The following is a 13,907-nucleotide window of genomic DNA, read 5'->3' as shown; positions in this document are numbered from 1 at the left end:
TTTTTGCTTCATTGAGTGTGACAAAGGTAACAATCAAGAAGGGGGTGAGCATGGTGGAGCCCAGGCAAAAAGTCTCACGAAGACTGTGCTCTCTGTAGGTTTCAAAAACCGAAAAAGGAGCTCGCTGAAGGAAGTTGAGGAGGCCTGACTGGCACCAGGCTGGAAAGGCGAGAGGCTGACACTAGTCTTAGTTTGCATGGATGAGGGCACAGCACATGTTCTTGGTCAGTGTTCTGTTGCTGCAAAGAGACACCAGACCACAACAACTCAAACAAACAAAAAACCAAAAACATCTAATTGGGGCTGGCTTACAGTTCAGAGGTTTAGTCTGTCGTCACCATGGAGGAAAGCATGGCGATGCACAGGCAGGCATGGTGCTGGAGAAGTAGCAGAGAGTTCTACATCTGGATCCACTGGCAGCAGGAAGAGACACTGGGACTGGCTTGGGCTTTGAAACCCCGAGGTCTACCCCCAGTGACACACTTCCTCCATAAGGCCGCACCTACTCCATCAAGACCACACCTCCGAATCCTTTCAGATAGTGTCACTCCCTGATGACTAAGCATTCAAATATATGAGCCTATAGGGGCCATTCTTATCCAAACCACCACAGCACAAGAATTGTCCCATAGCCTTTCAAAGTATCCCAGGGTCTAGAAAGATGGCTCAGCAGTTAAGGGCACTTACTGCTCTTACAAAGGACTCAGTTCAATTCCCAGCACCCTCATGTTGTATCACAACCATTGTGACTCCCTTTTCTGGCCTCCATGGGCATCAAACATGCATATATATTCAAGCAAAACACACCCACAAAAATAATTTTTTTTTTTGAGCTGAGGATTGAATCCAGGGCCTTGTGCTTGCTAGGCAAGCGCTCTACCACTGAGCTAAATCCCCAACCCTAAAATAATTTTTTTTTTTAATTTAAAGTGCGGCAAAAGTATTTGAGGTATTTATTTTATTTTATTTTATTTTTTTAGCTTTGCGCCTTTCCTGGGACTCACTTGGTAGTCCAGGCTGGCCTCGAACTCACTGAGATCCGCCTGGCTCTGCCTCCCGAGTGCTGGGATTAAAGGCGTGCGCCACCACTGCCCGGCGAGGTATTTATTTTTTACATGAAGGATAACTGACTGTTGCTGTAGCTCCTTCTCATTCTCCTGGTCATTATTCTCCCAGCAGTGACACAGGCATGATCTGCACCCTGGGGCTCCCTTGATTTACTTGGGGTATCCACTGCCACAACTGTGAATTACTTTCCTGTGGAACTCCAAAGTATGTAGCTCCCCAAGAGGGTCCTGTGTAAGTCAGGGTGCTCTAGAGACACCCAACAGGATGTATATAGTGAAAGGAATTGACCCACAGGAATATGGAGGCTAGGAAGTTAGTCATCAAGGTAGGTGTCAAGTCAAGCACAAAGCCCACATCCACCCAAGGATGGTCTTCAATCTTTTCATTGCTTTGATTGAGTAGATGAGATCCACCCATTAGGAAGGGCCATATTCAAAGTCGGATTTAATGGTTAGCCTCATCCCTATACACACTCATAGAAACATCAGAACAATGTTAAATCTGACAGAGTTACACGTGAACTCTAGAGGTCTACCTTTTATCAAGTTGGCATTCATATGCAACTCTTTAAAGCACACTCAGCCTCCAAATAAAGGCTAATCAGGACAGACTGTGTGCACATCTACATGCCTGGACCATTTCATCAGAAAAGGGCATGGTCATCTTGGGCCTTCTAGGCAACCCCTAGTAAGAGGTCATGGCCTCTCAGTGGTTTTCATACTTTCTTTCCTCTCACAATTTCAGCTTTGCTTTCTAAAGTGGAGGAGCCAACATTATAAGTCTTGTGGCTCCCCCAGAGCCTACCCACCCTGACAGAATCCTGAGCAACCTGAAGCACACTGTCCTGGCCTACAGGTGCAGGGCATGCTTCAAATCCTGCCTTTACAGTTGCCATTCACAGCAAGTTTTGATCCATTTTGCATTGCTGCTCAGAGTGCCTGATATGTGGTAGTTAGCAGGAAACAGGGTTTATTTCAAATGTTTTAAAAGGTGTCGACGGAAAGCTGTGTCATCCTCTGGTGAGGGCCTCGTGCTGTGTCATCCTGTAGAGCCACGTGGGAGACAGCGCAGCTTGCTAGCTTGTGTCTTTCCCTTTGTAAAGCCGCTAATGCCCTAGTATAGAGTGCCCCACTTACACCTAACCTCATCTGACCCTAACTGCCTCCCAAAGTGCCAGCAGCCCGTGACGTTGGTGATTGAGATTCCAGCACTTGAGCTTTGGGGGATGAACCCAAACCATAGGAGATCCTTAAAGTTAAAAAGTGAGATGGATGCCACTCTTCTGTAGCCTGCTGCCTTCTTGCCAGATGATGATTTTTTAAAATTTCATTTTATATCGGCTGACTGTGAAGCTATCCATAGTAGGCTGTGGAGGGTGTCAATTTTCAGAGTGCATGTTAATAATTAAAAGGGGACCTACTTGATATGAATCATCCCACAAATACTGTTTTGCCCTAATAAAATATTCAGAAATAGAAAAAAAAGTGAGATGGGGGGCTAGAGAGTTGACTCAGCAGTTAGGAGTTCTTACTGCTCTTGCAGAGGACCAGGTTCAGTTCCCAGCACCCACATGGCAGCTAATAACCATCTGTAACTCCAGTTCCAGGGGACCCAGTACTTTCTTCTGGCTTCTGTGGCCTCCTACATGCACGTGGTACACATATGTCCACTCAAGCACATAAACATACACATTGAAGAAGGGAAAAATGAAATCGGGAGCCAGCAAGATGACTCAGCAGGTAAAAGCACTTGCTGCCAAGTCTAATGACCAGAGTTGGATCCCCAGAATCCACATGGTGAAAGAAGATAACCAACTCCTTCAAGTTGTCCTCTGGCTTACATGTGTGCCATGGCATACACATACTTATATACACATACTAAATAAATAAATCTGGTTTTTTTCCCCTTGGATTTTTGTTTTTGTTTTTGTTTTTTTTTCGAGACAGGGTTTCTCTGTGTAGCTTTGTGCCTTTCCTGGAACTCACTTGGTAGCCCAGGCTGGCCTCGAACTCACTGAGATCCGCCTGGCTCTGCCTCCCAAGTGCTGGGATTAAAGGCATGCGCCACCACTGCCCAGCTTCCCTTGGATTTTTGAGACAGAGTTTCTTTGTGGAGCCTTGGCTGTCCTAGAACTCGCTCTGTAGACCAGGCTGGCCTTGAATTCGTAGAGATCCAACTACATCTGCCTCCCGAGTGCTGGGATCAATGGTGTGCACCACCACTCCCAGCAATAAATAAATAAATTTTTCTCCTTTTGTTTTTGTTTTTTGAGACAGGGTTTCTCTGTGTAGTTTTGGTGCCTGTCCTGGATCTCGCTCTGTAGACCAGGCTGGCCTCAAACTCACAGAGATCCGCCTGGCTCTGCCTCCCAAGTGCTGGGATTAAAGGCATGCGCCGCCGCCGCCGCCGCCGCCGCCGCCGTGGCCACCACCACCCTAAATAAATAAATTTTAAAGCATTAAAAAAAAAATCATTGTTACTGGGAGGTGGTGGCACACACCTTTAATCCCAGCACTCGAGAGGCAGAGGCAGGTGGATCTCTGAGTTTGAGGCCAGCCTGGTCTACAGAGCAAGTTCCAGGACAGCCAGGGATACAAAGAGAAACCCTATTTTAAACAAAGCAAAACAACAACAACAACAAAATCATTGTTTTTGTTTGGTTGAGTTTTTTTTTGTCTGTTTGTTGTTGTTTTGTTTTGTTTTAGAGAGTCAGTCTCCTTTTGTAACCCAGGCTAGCCTTGACTTCCGATTCTCTTGCCTCAGCTTCCTAAGTGCTGGGATTATGGGTATGCCCCATCCCACATGTGGCCTGAAGCATTCTCACAGGCTTGGGAGCCACTGTGGGAGCTCTCCACAGGCTGTGATCGAGCAGTGATGGAATTTCTACACCACAGGAGCAGATGTTCCTCTTCACAGACCTGTTTTTGTGCCAACCTAAGCCTTCCCCAGAGCATGAGTGATGGCCCTGGTACCCTTCTTCCTTGAAACCATGGCAGATTGTGTGATGCTAATTTAGCTGATCCCTCAAACGTTGAGAGAACCTTTTGTGTTGGACTTCTATTTCTCCTGTGTATGTGTGGTGTGTGTGTACATTTGCATGTGTGGAGGCAAATGTGTGTGTGGGCGTGCACACACCTTCACATGTGTGCATGTGTACATAGGCTCTGTGTCATCTAGCTCACTCTAATTTATAATAAATATGTGTATAATTATATATATAAAACACCTGATATATCATATATGAATTGCTACTTCCAGCTAGTCTAGCTAGCCAGCTTGTCCCAGGGACCCTAACTCTGCCTCTCACATGCTGGGATTTCAGATGTCCGCCATATCTGCCTAGTGTTTCTGTGGTGGGCTCCAGGGACCGAAACTCTAGTACTCATACTTCTGCAGCAAATGCTTTATCCACTGAGCTGTCCCCGTCCCCAGTGTACATTCTTTTGTGGTTTTAGACATCCTTCAGCATCGACTACTTAGGCCTGGTACTGAGGGGGGCATGTGGCTGGTCCACTTGGACCTACACATGTAAGTTTTCACTTGTGCTCACCTGCCACTCTTAGAATCTTCAGAGTCTCCCCACAGGTTCAGCGTTCCCTACATCCTCTTCTGTAAGATCTCAGTCATTCTGCTGTTGATGCTCACCCTCTTATTCTCTAAAAGACCGAATGTCTGTATGGCAGAAAGCAAGGGTCTTAGTCCATTCTGACTGCTGCAATGAGACACCCCATGCCAAGACATACACCATAGGAGCTTGCCTTCCCGTGGTGTAAGTCTGGGGGACCAGGGTCAGGAGCAAGCACGTGGTCATCTGGTTCCAGCTCTCAGACAGCACATTTTTGAGTGTCCTTATGTTTTAGAGAGCTAGCGCTGCTCTCTTCTTGGGAAGGCACTAACTGGAGCGCCGCCTCACCCCCTCTTCACCTTCTCAGCCTCGTCTCCAAATACTGCCCCGCTAGTAGTCAGGACTCCATCCTGTGTGCTTGGTGGATAGAGCCATCCCTCGACAGTGAAGTCCAGGCTTTCTGGGTGACAAGGCACTGCTGTCAGCCCTGGTCACTTGTCACTTCTGTGCTCCAAACCCTGGGGCTAATACAGGGTTCTCTTTCCTGTCCCCTGGGAAGTTTGTCCTGTTGAGGGCTCTCTCGTCTGCCTTGGCCTCTTCTAGGGTACCTTAGATTCCTTTCACTGCTCTGTAGTCCAGGATAGCATGGAGCTGCCCTTCACTTTTCAGTGCTGTAGTTGAGCTTGAAGACTTTAATGGAAAATACAGTACAAAAGGACTCAGTCCTGGTTTGTCCCCATGTTGCCTCCCGAGTTTGCATCTCTGTCCCCTGGTCACTTCACACTCTTCCCCTTCCTTTAGATATGAGACGGTGTGGGAGCCGTACAGGAGCACAGTAAGGCTGGTTGTTTGAGCCAAGGACCTGAGCTTCCTTGGCTAGGTTTCCCTAGGAATGTGGGTGAGCCAGGGGAGGTAGGCCATGCCATCACCATAGACAAAGGTGCATGGGACTCATCAGGGGCTCATCAGAACCGTGGGGCAGGCAGACGCTAGTTTAGCCCCTCCCACTAGTATATACCTTCCATGGGCCTGATTCCCCCCCCCCCCCGTGGGTAAAGTGGTGGGGGGACAAAGGCTGGCACTGTTCTGTCCTGGTCTTATCTGAGGCTGGAACCCTATAGGGGTCACCAGTCAGTGCTTGGCTTCCATCAAGTGTCACTCAGGCCGCACTCTGGGAGCATCAGAGCCATGAACAGGGCCTGTGAGGAAGCTACACTTGGGTGTGGTGGGCGAGCCTTCGTTCTTCCTGACCTCCCAGAGGAACTGCGGCTTCCGGCTCCTCACTGAATCTCTCCTTTAAAGAGAGAGAAGCATGTTTTGCAGTTACTGTGACCTGATTTCAGCAGTTTCCAGCTAAAGCTGGTAATTTGCTTGTTTTAAAAACATTCCGTTACGCTCTCCACTTTGGAATATTCTCAGCACTTTCATTAGGGCTCCTGAAAGTCGCTCTTGCTAACGGATTTTATAAAAGCACAAAGCTTCCCATTGTACCTTGTGTTTCTGGAGGTTTTGTCTCTGTATGCCGGTCTTGTGGCATTTGGGGGTCGTGAATAGCATCAGGCTATGTATGGTTCTGGTTGGAACTTCAGTGGTGTTTTTAAAAAAGAGCTATTCTAGTGTGAATAGTGCATGTCACAAAGTGATGTTTGGGGTAGTTTTGGACTCAGAACAAATACTCAAGAAAATTGGACCTTCCTCTGCCCCAAGGTCTGTTGGGTGAGAGGGACCTTGGGCCTGGGTGAGTCACTGAAACAGTGCTGGTGTACTGGCTGACTGTAGCCTCCAGCCTAGCCATCCACTTTCCCTCCTTGGATGGTCATATGTAAATATCATGGTCCATTTGAACCTTTTCCCTGTATGGAAAAAAAGGGCCTGGTTTTCAGAAGCTGCCCAGAGGGAAGGAGGGTGAAGGAAAACAAGTTGGGAATAAGCAGTCTGGGAACTGAATGGCCCAGGTCGGAGGAACTGATACCCTACTGCTGTAGCCTGCCTGTTCCTGCCAGATGCTGGGTATCTCCTCTACCCTGCAGGGCCTCTCCTACATGAGCTGCCTTCTCCAGCAGCCACAGCTTTGAGAACATAAGAATCATGTGAGGAGAGGTGAAGGGGAGCCTCTACCTGGAAAAATTGTCATTTTAGTTCCGGCATCCCTCAGCCGGGACTGTAGCCACAGCTCCAGCCAACCTAGACAGGAATGGCCTGTCCCCATCTATACCTTGGGCTCGGAGGCAGGACTCCTGCATCACAGTGCTGCTTCCTTACACAATTTCCCCATCCTTTCTAGAATCCATCTACCGCCGTGGAGCCAGAAGATGGAGGAAGCTGTACCGCGCCAACGGCCACCTCTTCCAAGCCAAGCGCTTTAACAGGGTGAGTGTATCGCTCCAGTGACTCCCGAAAAGGGGTCATTTTTATTGCTTCTACAAGTAAAGAAATGCTGTGGGATGTTCTATATGACAAATGTGTTACTCTGATTGGTCAATAAATAAAACACTGATTGGCCAGTGGCTAGGCAGGAAGTATAGGCGGGACTAACAGAGAGGAAAAAAGAAAAAACAAAAAGACAGAAAAACACTGCCAGCCGCCACGATGACAAACAACATGTAAAGATGCCAGTAAGCCACGAGCCACGTGGCAAGGTATAGATTTATAAAAATGGATTAATTTAAGATATAAAAACAGTTAACAAGAAGCCTGGTACGGCCATATAGTTTGTAAGCCATATAAGTCTCTGTGTTTACTTGGTTGAGCGGCTGTGGGACTGGTAGGTAAGAGAGATTTGTCCTGACTGTGGGCCAGACAGGAAAACTCGAGCTACAGAAAAGGCAAGAGGTGCCCTTGCTCTTGCTGTGCCGAGCTGAGCTTCCTTCAGCATGCCCTGGAAAAGGTCCTGAGCCACCAGCTTAACCAGTATTGCAGGGCTGTGGAGATGAGCTAGGGCTACTCCGAGCCTGCTGAATTCCTCTCCAGCCACTCCCCTGAATGGTAGCCACTGCATGAGAATGTGGCTGTGTCTTGGATGTCCTTTCCTGCCCCTGATTACATCGTCTTTGCTCATTGTCTCTGGCCCTGCCTTTCCACTCTGAGGACCTGCCTGCCTGCCTGCCTGTTTGAACACATGGTGCTTCGGGTGGGCTGTAAGGGTATCCTTGGATCCCAAAAGTCTCAGATGCCTCCACTTTCTTATCTGCAGTACTCCAGTGGCCAGTCCTTTCTGAGTGGCACTTGGCTTAGTCCCTCAGGTCTCTTTGTCATAGTGCTTCTTTGTTCTCCAGTGTGCAGTGACTGGTGACTCTGCAGTGGCTCCCTTTCACAGTGAAGGGCAGTACCTGTTGTCCTCTGTGGCTAACAAGCACACCCTAGGGTGGTGTGGGTCCTGTGAACACATGGGACTACGTTCACTGCAGGACTGTTGGAACCATTACACTCCAGTGCCGCTCCCCAGCTAACCCTGCGCTTTTCCACTCTGTCCCATGCTGGGAAGACTCTTTAGCACTGAGTGACCACAGGCCTAATGATTGGGAGCTGTGGCAACTAAGCTATGGGGTCAGCCCCAGCCTGGCTGTTCCTTAGACAAGAGTTCCCTTCTGTCTTGTTTCCTAACATATGAATGCTATAACATATGAATGCTGGTAGGAGGGATAAAGAAGGAGCACAGGTCAAGTCAGTATTTGTCATAGTGTGAGGGCCACATGGAGGCCACTGCCTCTTAAGGGCAGCCACTGAGACTTCCTTTATACTCACTGTCATGTGCCTCTCTGGTCTGTTCTCCAGGCACATTAGGTAGGTTAGCCCAGTCGATGTAGATGCTAGCCTCTATGTTCCCAGGTAATTCTGGGAGTGTGAGCTGTACCTCTTGGACCTGTGTACTGGGTGCCCATCATGTGTCAAGAACTTGGGACTGCCCTCGCCCCTACCCCAGGAGCTGATGAGGCTTGGAGGGCAGAGGGGCAGAGGAAAAGCTCCTGAACAACTGCAAGGGGTATATGTATACTTGATCTTGGCCAAAAGGCTGAGAAGCAATGAACAGACTGTAGACAGCATTGGGCTCAGGGGAGACACGGGCCAGTGCCTGGGAAGACAGCCAGGTGCTGCCTAGAGATCCTAGAGACTTCCTGGAGGAGATGGTGTCTGGAAAGTCAGCCTAGAGAGGATGCTGGGAATCCAGGATACAGCAGGCACAGTAGAACCCAAATAATGTCAGGGTACACTGACCCAGGCTGGGGATGGTCCCAATAGCCCTGTGTCTCTGCTATCCCATTAAAATGCTCCTAGTACTCCCCGGGCCTGACACATAGCAGGTGCATACCGAACACTGCCTTGTTCTTTACGTGACTAACAATTGAAAGGTTACTTTGGGAGCCTGGGGGTTGGGGGCTGGGCGGAGGACAGTGGGGAACAAAAAAATGAACGGATTGTAAGAGCAGAATTCTGGGAGCCACGGTGGACAGTAGAGGAACCACAGACTGTCACTCACCTTGGAAAGGCCTAACGTCATCAAGACAGAGAGGTAAAAGGGTGCCACATGTCAAGTGCTAGCACAGGGTGCTCAGAGGACAGCAGGGCTGGAATGATGAGTCTTGTTACCCTTCTGCTGCCCAGCAGGATGTGTCCATGGAATTTTACAGTAAGCCAACCAGATAGCCAGGATAGAAGTTGTCTGCTGGGAATGTGGAGAAATGGAGACATCTGGCCTTGGAGCACCCGGTGCCAGCCCCACATTTCTCTGTGAAACAAGCAACTGGCCATCTGTACAGCCAGGTGCCCTCTCTCCTGTGAACCTGTCACAAGCCAGAGCAGGAGTCTCAGGCAGCCCAACAGCCCACCTCCTCTCAGGGTCCTGGAGAGGAATCTGGAAGTACTATTATAACTTATACTTGTTTCCCTCATTGATGGATGACTAATGGCCAAGACAAAGCCTGTACACTTGTGTATCCACCTGGCACACAGGCCAGGACTCTGGCATCACCAGGAGCGTCTCACTGTAGTGTGCGTGGTCATGTGGATGTGTGTGCACATACCTATGTGGATACACGTGCATATAGGTACAGGTTTGGGTGGAGACCAAAAGTTGGCATCAAGTGTCTTCCTTTGCCATTCTCCACTTGGTTTTTTGAGACAGGGTTTCTCTGTGTAGTTTTGCGCCTTTCCTGGATCTCGCTCTGTAGACCAGGCTGGCCTCGAACTCACAGAGACCTGCCTGCCTCTGCCTCCCGAGTGCTGGGATTAAAGGCGTGCGCCACCACCGCCTGGCTCTCCACTTTAATTCTTGAGACAGGGTCTCTCGGTAAACCTGGAACTCTCAGTTCACCTAGAGCGCCTGGCCAGTGAACCCCAAGGGTCCTCCTGTCTCTGCTCCCAGTGCTTGGATTATAATCATGCACCACCACACCTACTTTTTTTGTGAGAGTGCTAGGGGGTCAAACTCAGGTCCTCGTGCTTATATGGCAAATACTTTACCTACCAACTAAGCCATCTCCCTAGTCCCTTCCCATATTTCCCTTCTAGTTTATTGGCAAACTAGAAGGATGTGATGTGAGTCCTAGAGGAGCTGTGACCCCCACATGGCCCTGTGTTTACCATCCAACCTCACTTTGGCTTTCAGAAGGAAAACGTCCCTTTATGAGACCCAAAAGGAGGATCTAAAAGTGACGCTGGGCCTTCAGCCATCTGACAGAGGGGTAGGACCTGCCTTGTGGACCCTAGGTCTAGCATTAATATAATGAGAGAAGAACTCTCCTCTCCATTATGCTGAGAATGTTGGTTAAGGGAATGGAACATCCAAGCTTTCTTGCAGAGAGAGTGAGGTTAAAAAAATTATAAAAACTAGAAGTGACATAGCCTCTAGGGAAAAGCAGGCACTGGAGACCAATGGGATTTTTAGAATTAGCCACATTAGACAATTCAGATTTCCTTGGTTTCTAAACAAACCAAATTTAGAAACCATGTAGGAAAATTTGTCTGCATGTATATGGGCTTTCATGTTTGTGGGTGGGTGCAGGGGTGTGGTGTGTGTGTGTGTGTGTGATAGACAGATGCGTGGGTGAGTGCACCAGAGGACAACTTCAGATACCATTTCTCAGGTGCCCATCTACCTTTTTATTGGGATAGGGAATGGCCAGATTTCATAATGTAGGCTAGCTAGCTAGCCACTGAACCCAGGGCTCTGCCTGCCTCTACCTCCCCAGTGCTGGGCTTTTTCCCCCACATGGGTGATGGAGATCAGACTCTCTGTTTGCAAGGCCTTACAAACTGAGCCATCGCCCCAGTCCTAGAAAAAAAAAATGTGTAATAAATAAAACCTAAAGGAATAAAAGATCAAAAGAACACAAATGGTTGCCATTTTGGAGTTCCTGCAAGTTACCCCCCCCCTTTTTTCCCTTTCTTTCAGATACTTATTTTTAATTTTTATGCATGTGGGTGTTTTGCCTTCATGTATGCATATGCATCATGTGCTTGTAGTGGCAACAGAAGCCAGAAGAGGGAGTCAGATCCTCTAGAACTGGAGTTCTAGATGGCTGTATCTGCATCTTCTACAAGAGCGACCAGTGCCCTTAACCACTGAGCCATCTCCTTTGTTTGTTGTTTGAGACAGGGTTTCTCTGTGTAGTTTTGGTGCCTGTCCTGGATCTCGCTGTGTAGATCTCAAACTCACAGAGATCCACCTGCCTCTGCCTCCCGAGTGCTGGGATTAAAGGCATGCGCCACCACCGCCTGGCCAAATCAGCTTTTGATAAATGCCAGGACAGAGCAGAGTTGTGAGTGTCTAACAGGTGTGATTGTGTGTAGTGCAGACATTTTTCTCAGACAGTGTCAAGGGCATTGAATATAATAATTGCTTAGGGTTAACTGTGTGAGCTGCAGTGGGGTCTGGGTAGCCCCAGGGTGGACTCTACTGTCTAGAATGTATTCTGCCCTACTTCTGTCCAAAAGAATCTGCCTCCAACAGTCAGCCCCATGCTGTTCTTTCACAGAGGGGCAACCCACACTCGGCATGAACCACAGCAGTTGATAGTGTCTTTCTTGTGGTGGCCACATTACCCTGTGCTGGTACACATGGGTCCTTGGGCTACAGGGCAGGCTGGGTAGATGATACTTTGTCTTTTGTTGTGAGTAGATAGAAGCAGTAGAGCGTGCTCTTCAGGATCTCAAGAAAAGAAGCTTCTTGGAGTGGGCAAGTGTAGGAGATGCCACCCGGTAGGACCGTCAAGGATTTCTTCTGAGATCTTTTGTCTGAAGCAACTAAATTGGCTAACAGACATTTCCTACGAAAGGCCAGAATTTATGTTTTCAGTTTTTAAGGACACTTGGTGCTGCCATTGTGACTCAAAAGCCACAGAGAGTATGAGTGCCAACAGGTACAGCAATGTGCCAGTAAAATTTCATATACCAAAAAAGGGGGAGTGGTGGTCATGAGCTAGGTTGACCTGCCCTGGTTTGCACACCCTTTCACAGAGAACTTGGAATTGGTATTTACTCCAGTAATTGAGGCCCTGAGAGAAATGGGTTTGGGTCTTCCCATGAGCCCCACCCTTCCCAGGTAGAGCAAGGCAGAGGAACAGGAATACTCCTTTGGAGAATTTGGAACCTCACACTGGACCTCATACATATACCCTCTAAGGGTCCAGCCCAGCAGTGTCCCCAGGCGGCTGGCAGAAGCAAGTACTGTCCCTCTTGAAGGCACCTGAAAGGATACCCACAGATAGTAAATTGGACATCTGGGCTCACAATCAGCAACTGAAAAAACATAGTAGGAAACTAGTCATTCTGGTCAGGGGCAGAAACTGAGGAGGAAGGCTTGGCCTGACTGAATGCAAAAACAAGTGTTTGATATATTTGAAAAATTAAAATACGTGATTGAAAAATAAGAACAAGAAACAAATTAGCAGCATGTGAAACAGACTTTAAAATGTTTTTATCCCATTAATCTATTTCCTGTGAGTTCCTGAGAATAGAAGCCTGGAGCTTTGGTTTTGCTTTATTGTTTTAATGGCTTGTTTTTTGAAATGTTGATGATTCAAGTATAGACTTTTTCAAATAAAGAGCCACTAGCCAGGTGTGGCAGTGTACGTGTACCTTTAATGCCAGCACTCCAGAGACAGAGACTGGAGGCTCTGTGACTTCGAGGCCAGTCTGTTCAACACAGCGGGTTTCCAGCCAGCAAGGCGACATGGAGATGACATGTCTCAGAAAAAAATAAGAAGAAAATAAAATAAGGAAAAAGGGCATTGGTACAGTTCTGGTAGCTCCCCTAGGAAGCATGAGTGTGAGGTCTTAGTCCAGCCCATGTTGTCAGTTCCGTGCTGCCCTTGGTCAGCAGTTGCCCTGTCCTAGCCCTGGTAAGAGTAGCTCTTATTGTCCAGATATGGTGATGCAGATCTATAATCACAGACCTGGGGAGGCTGAGGCCAGCCTGGGCCACGTGTCAAGACCTTTTCTCAAAACGATAAGAACCTGGGAATACCTCTCAGTCAGTGGAATGTGTGCCTAGCATGCACAAGACCCTGAATTCCACCCCCAGCACCACATGACAAGGCAGGCATTGTTGTGCATGCCTGTGATCCCAGCACTCAGGAAATGGAGGCAGGAAATTTTAAGCTTGGCCTAGAAAGATGGCTCAGTGGCCATGAGGGCTTGCTGCACAACCATGAGCCTGAGTCTGGATCCCAACACCTGAATAACAAGCCAGGCAGGCATGGTCATGCATGCTTATAACCCCAGCACTGAGTGAGACAGAGATAGAAGGGTCAGTGGGTTTGCCCAAATGAGTTCCAGGTTCAGGGAGAAACCCTGCCTCAGAGGAAGAAGGCGGTGGGGGGCGGGGGGGGGGGGGGGCGCGAGGGGGGTGTCAAAGTCTTTTTTTTTGTTGTTTTTGTTTTTGTTTTTTTTGAGACAGGGTTTCTCTGTGAATCAGCCCTGGCTGTCCTGGGACTCATTCTATAGACCAGGCTGGCCTCAGACTCACAGAGATCCACCTGCCTCTGCCTCCCGAGTGCTGGGATTAAAGGCGTGCGCCACCACCGCCTGGCATCAAAGTCATTCTTGATAACATAGCAAGTTTGTGCCTGGGCTACATGAGACCCTGTCTCAAAAAGGTTAAAAGAAAGCCAAAACACATAAGGAAGCTAATAATTCTGAGACAGCAGAGCGCCCACATTTCTGTTTGTAGATGTAGATGCCACAGAGCTGCAAGAGGTATGTCATTTGCCAGAGTGTGACTAGATTCTGAACATAGTTCTTCTCACACAGACTTTATAAAATTACAAAAGTCTGG

General features: G+C 48.3%; 1 protein-coding gene across 1 annotated transcript in view; it reads left to right on the top strand.

The window, feature by feature from the left end:
• Prkcz (protein kinase C zeta) overlaps positions 1–13,907 on the top strand; it is a 111,531-nt gene that overhangs the window by 64,497 nt on the left and 33,127 nt on the right. The window contains exon 5 of the mRNA XM_059255510.1: positions 6,918–7,003. Within this exon, the coding sequence (XP_059111493.1) occupies positions 6,918–7,003 (86 nt within the window). The remainder of the gene's footprint in view (positions 1–6,917; positions 7,004–13,907) is intronic.

The sequence above is a fragment of the Peromyscus eremicus genome, chromosome 2, assembly GCF_949786415.1.
Source record: "Peromyscus eremicus chromosome 2, PerEre_H2_v1, whole genome shotgun sequence".
NCBI classification, from domain to species: domain Eukaryota; kingdom Metazoa; phylum Chordata; class Mammalia; order Rodentia; family Cricetidae; genus Peromyscus; species Peromyscus eremicus.
This window is presented reverse-complemented; position numbering and strand designations above follow the sequence as displayed.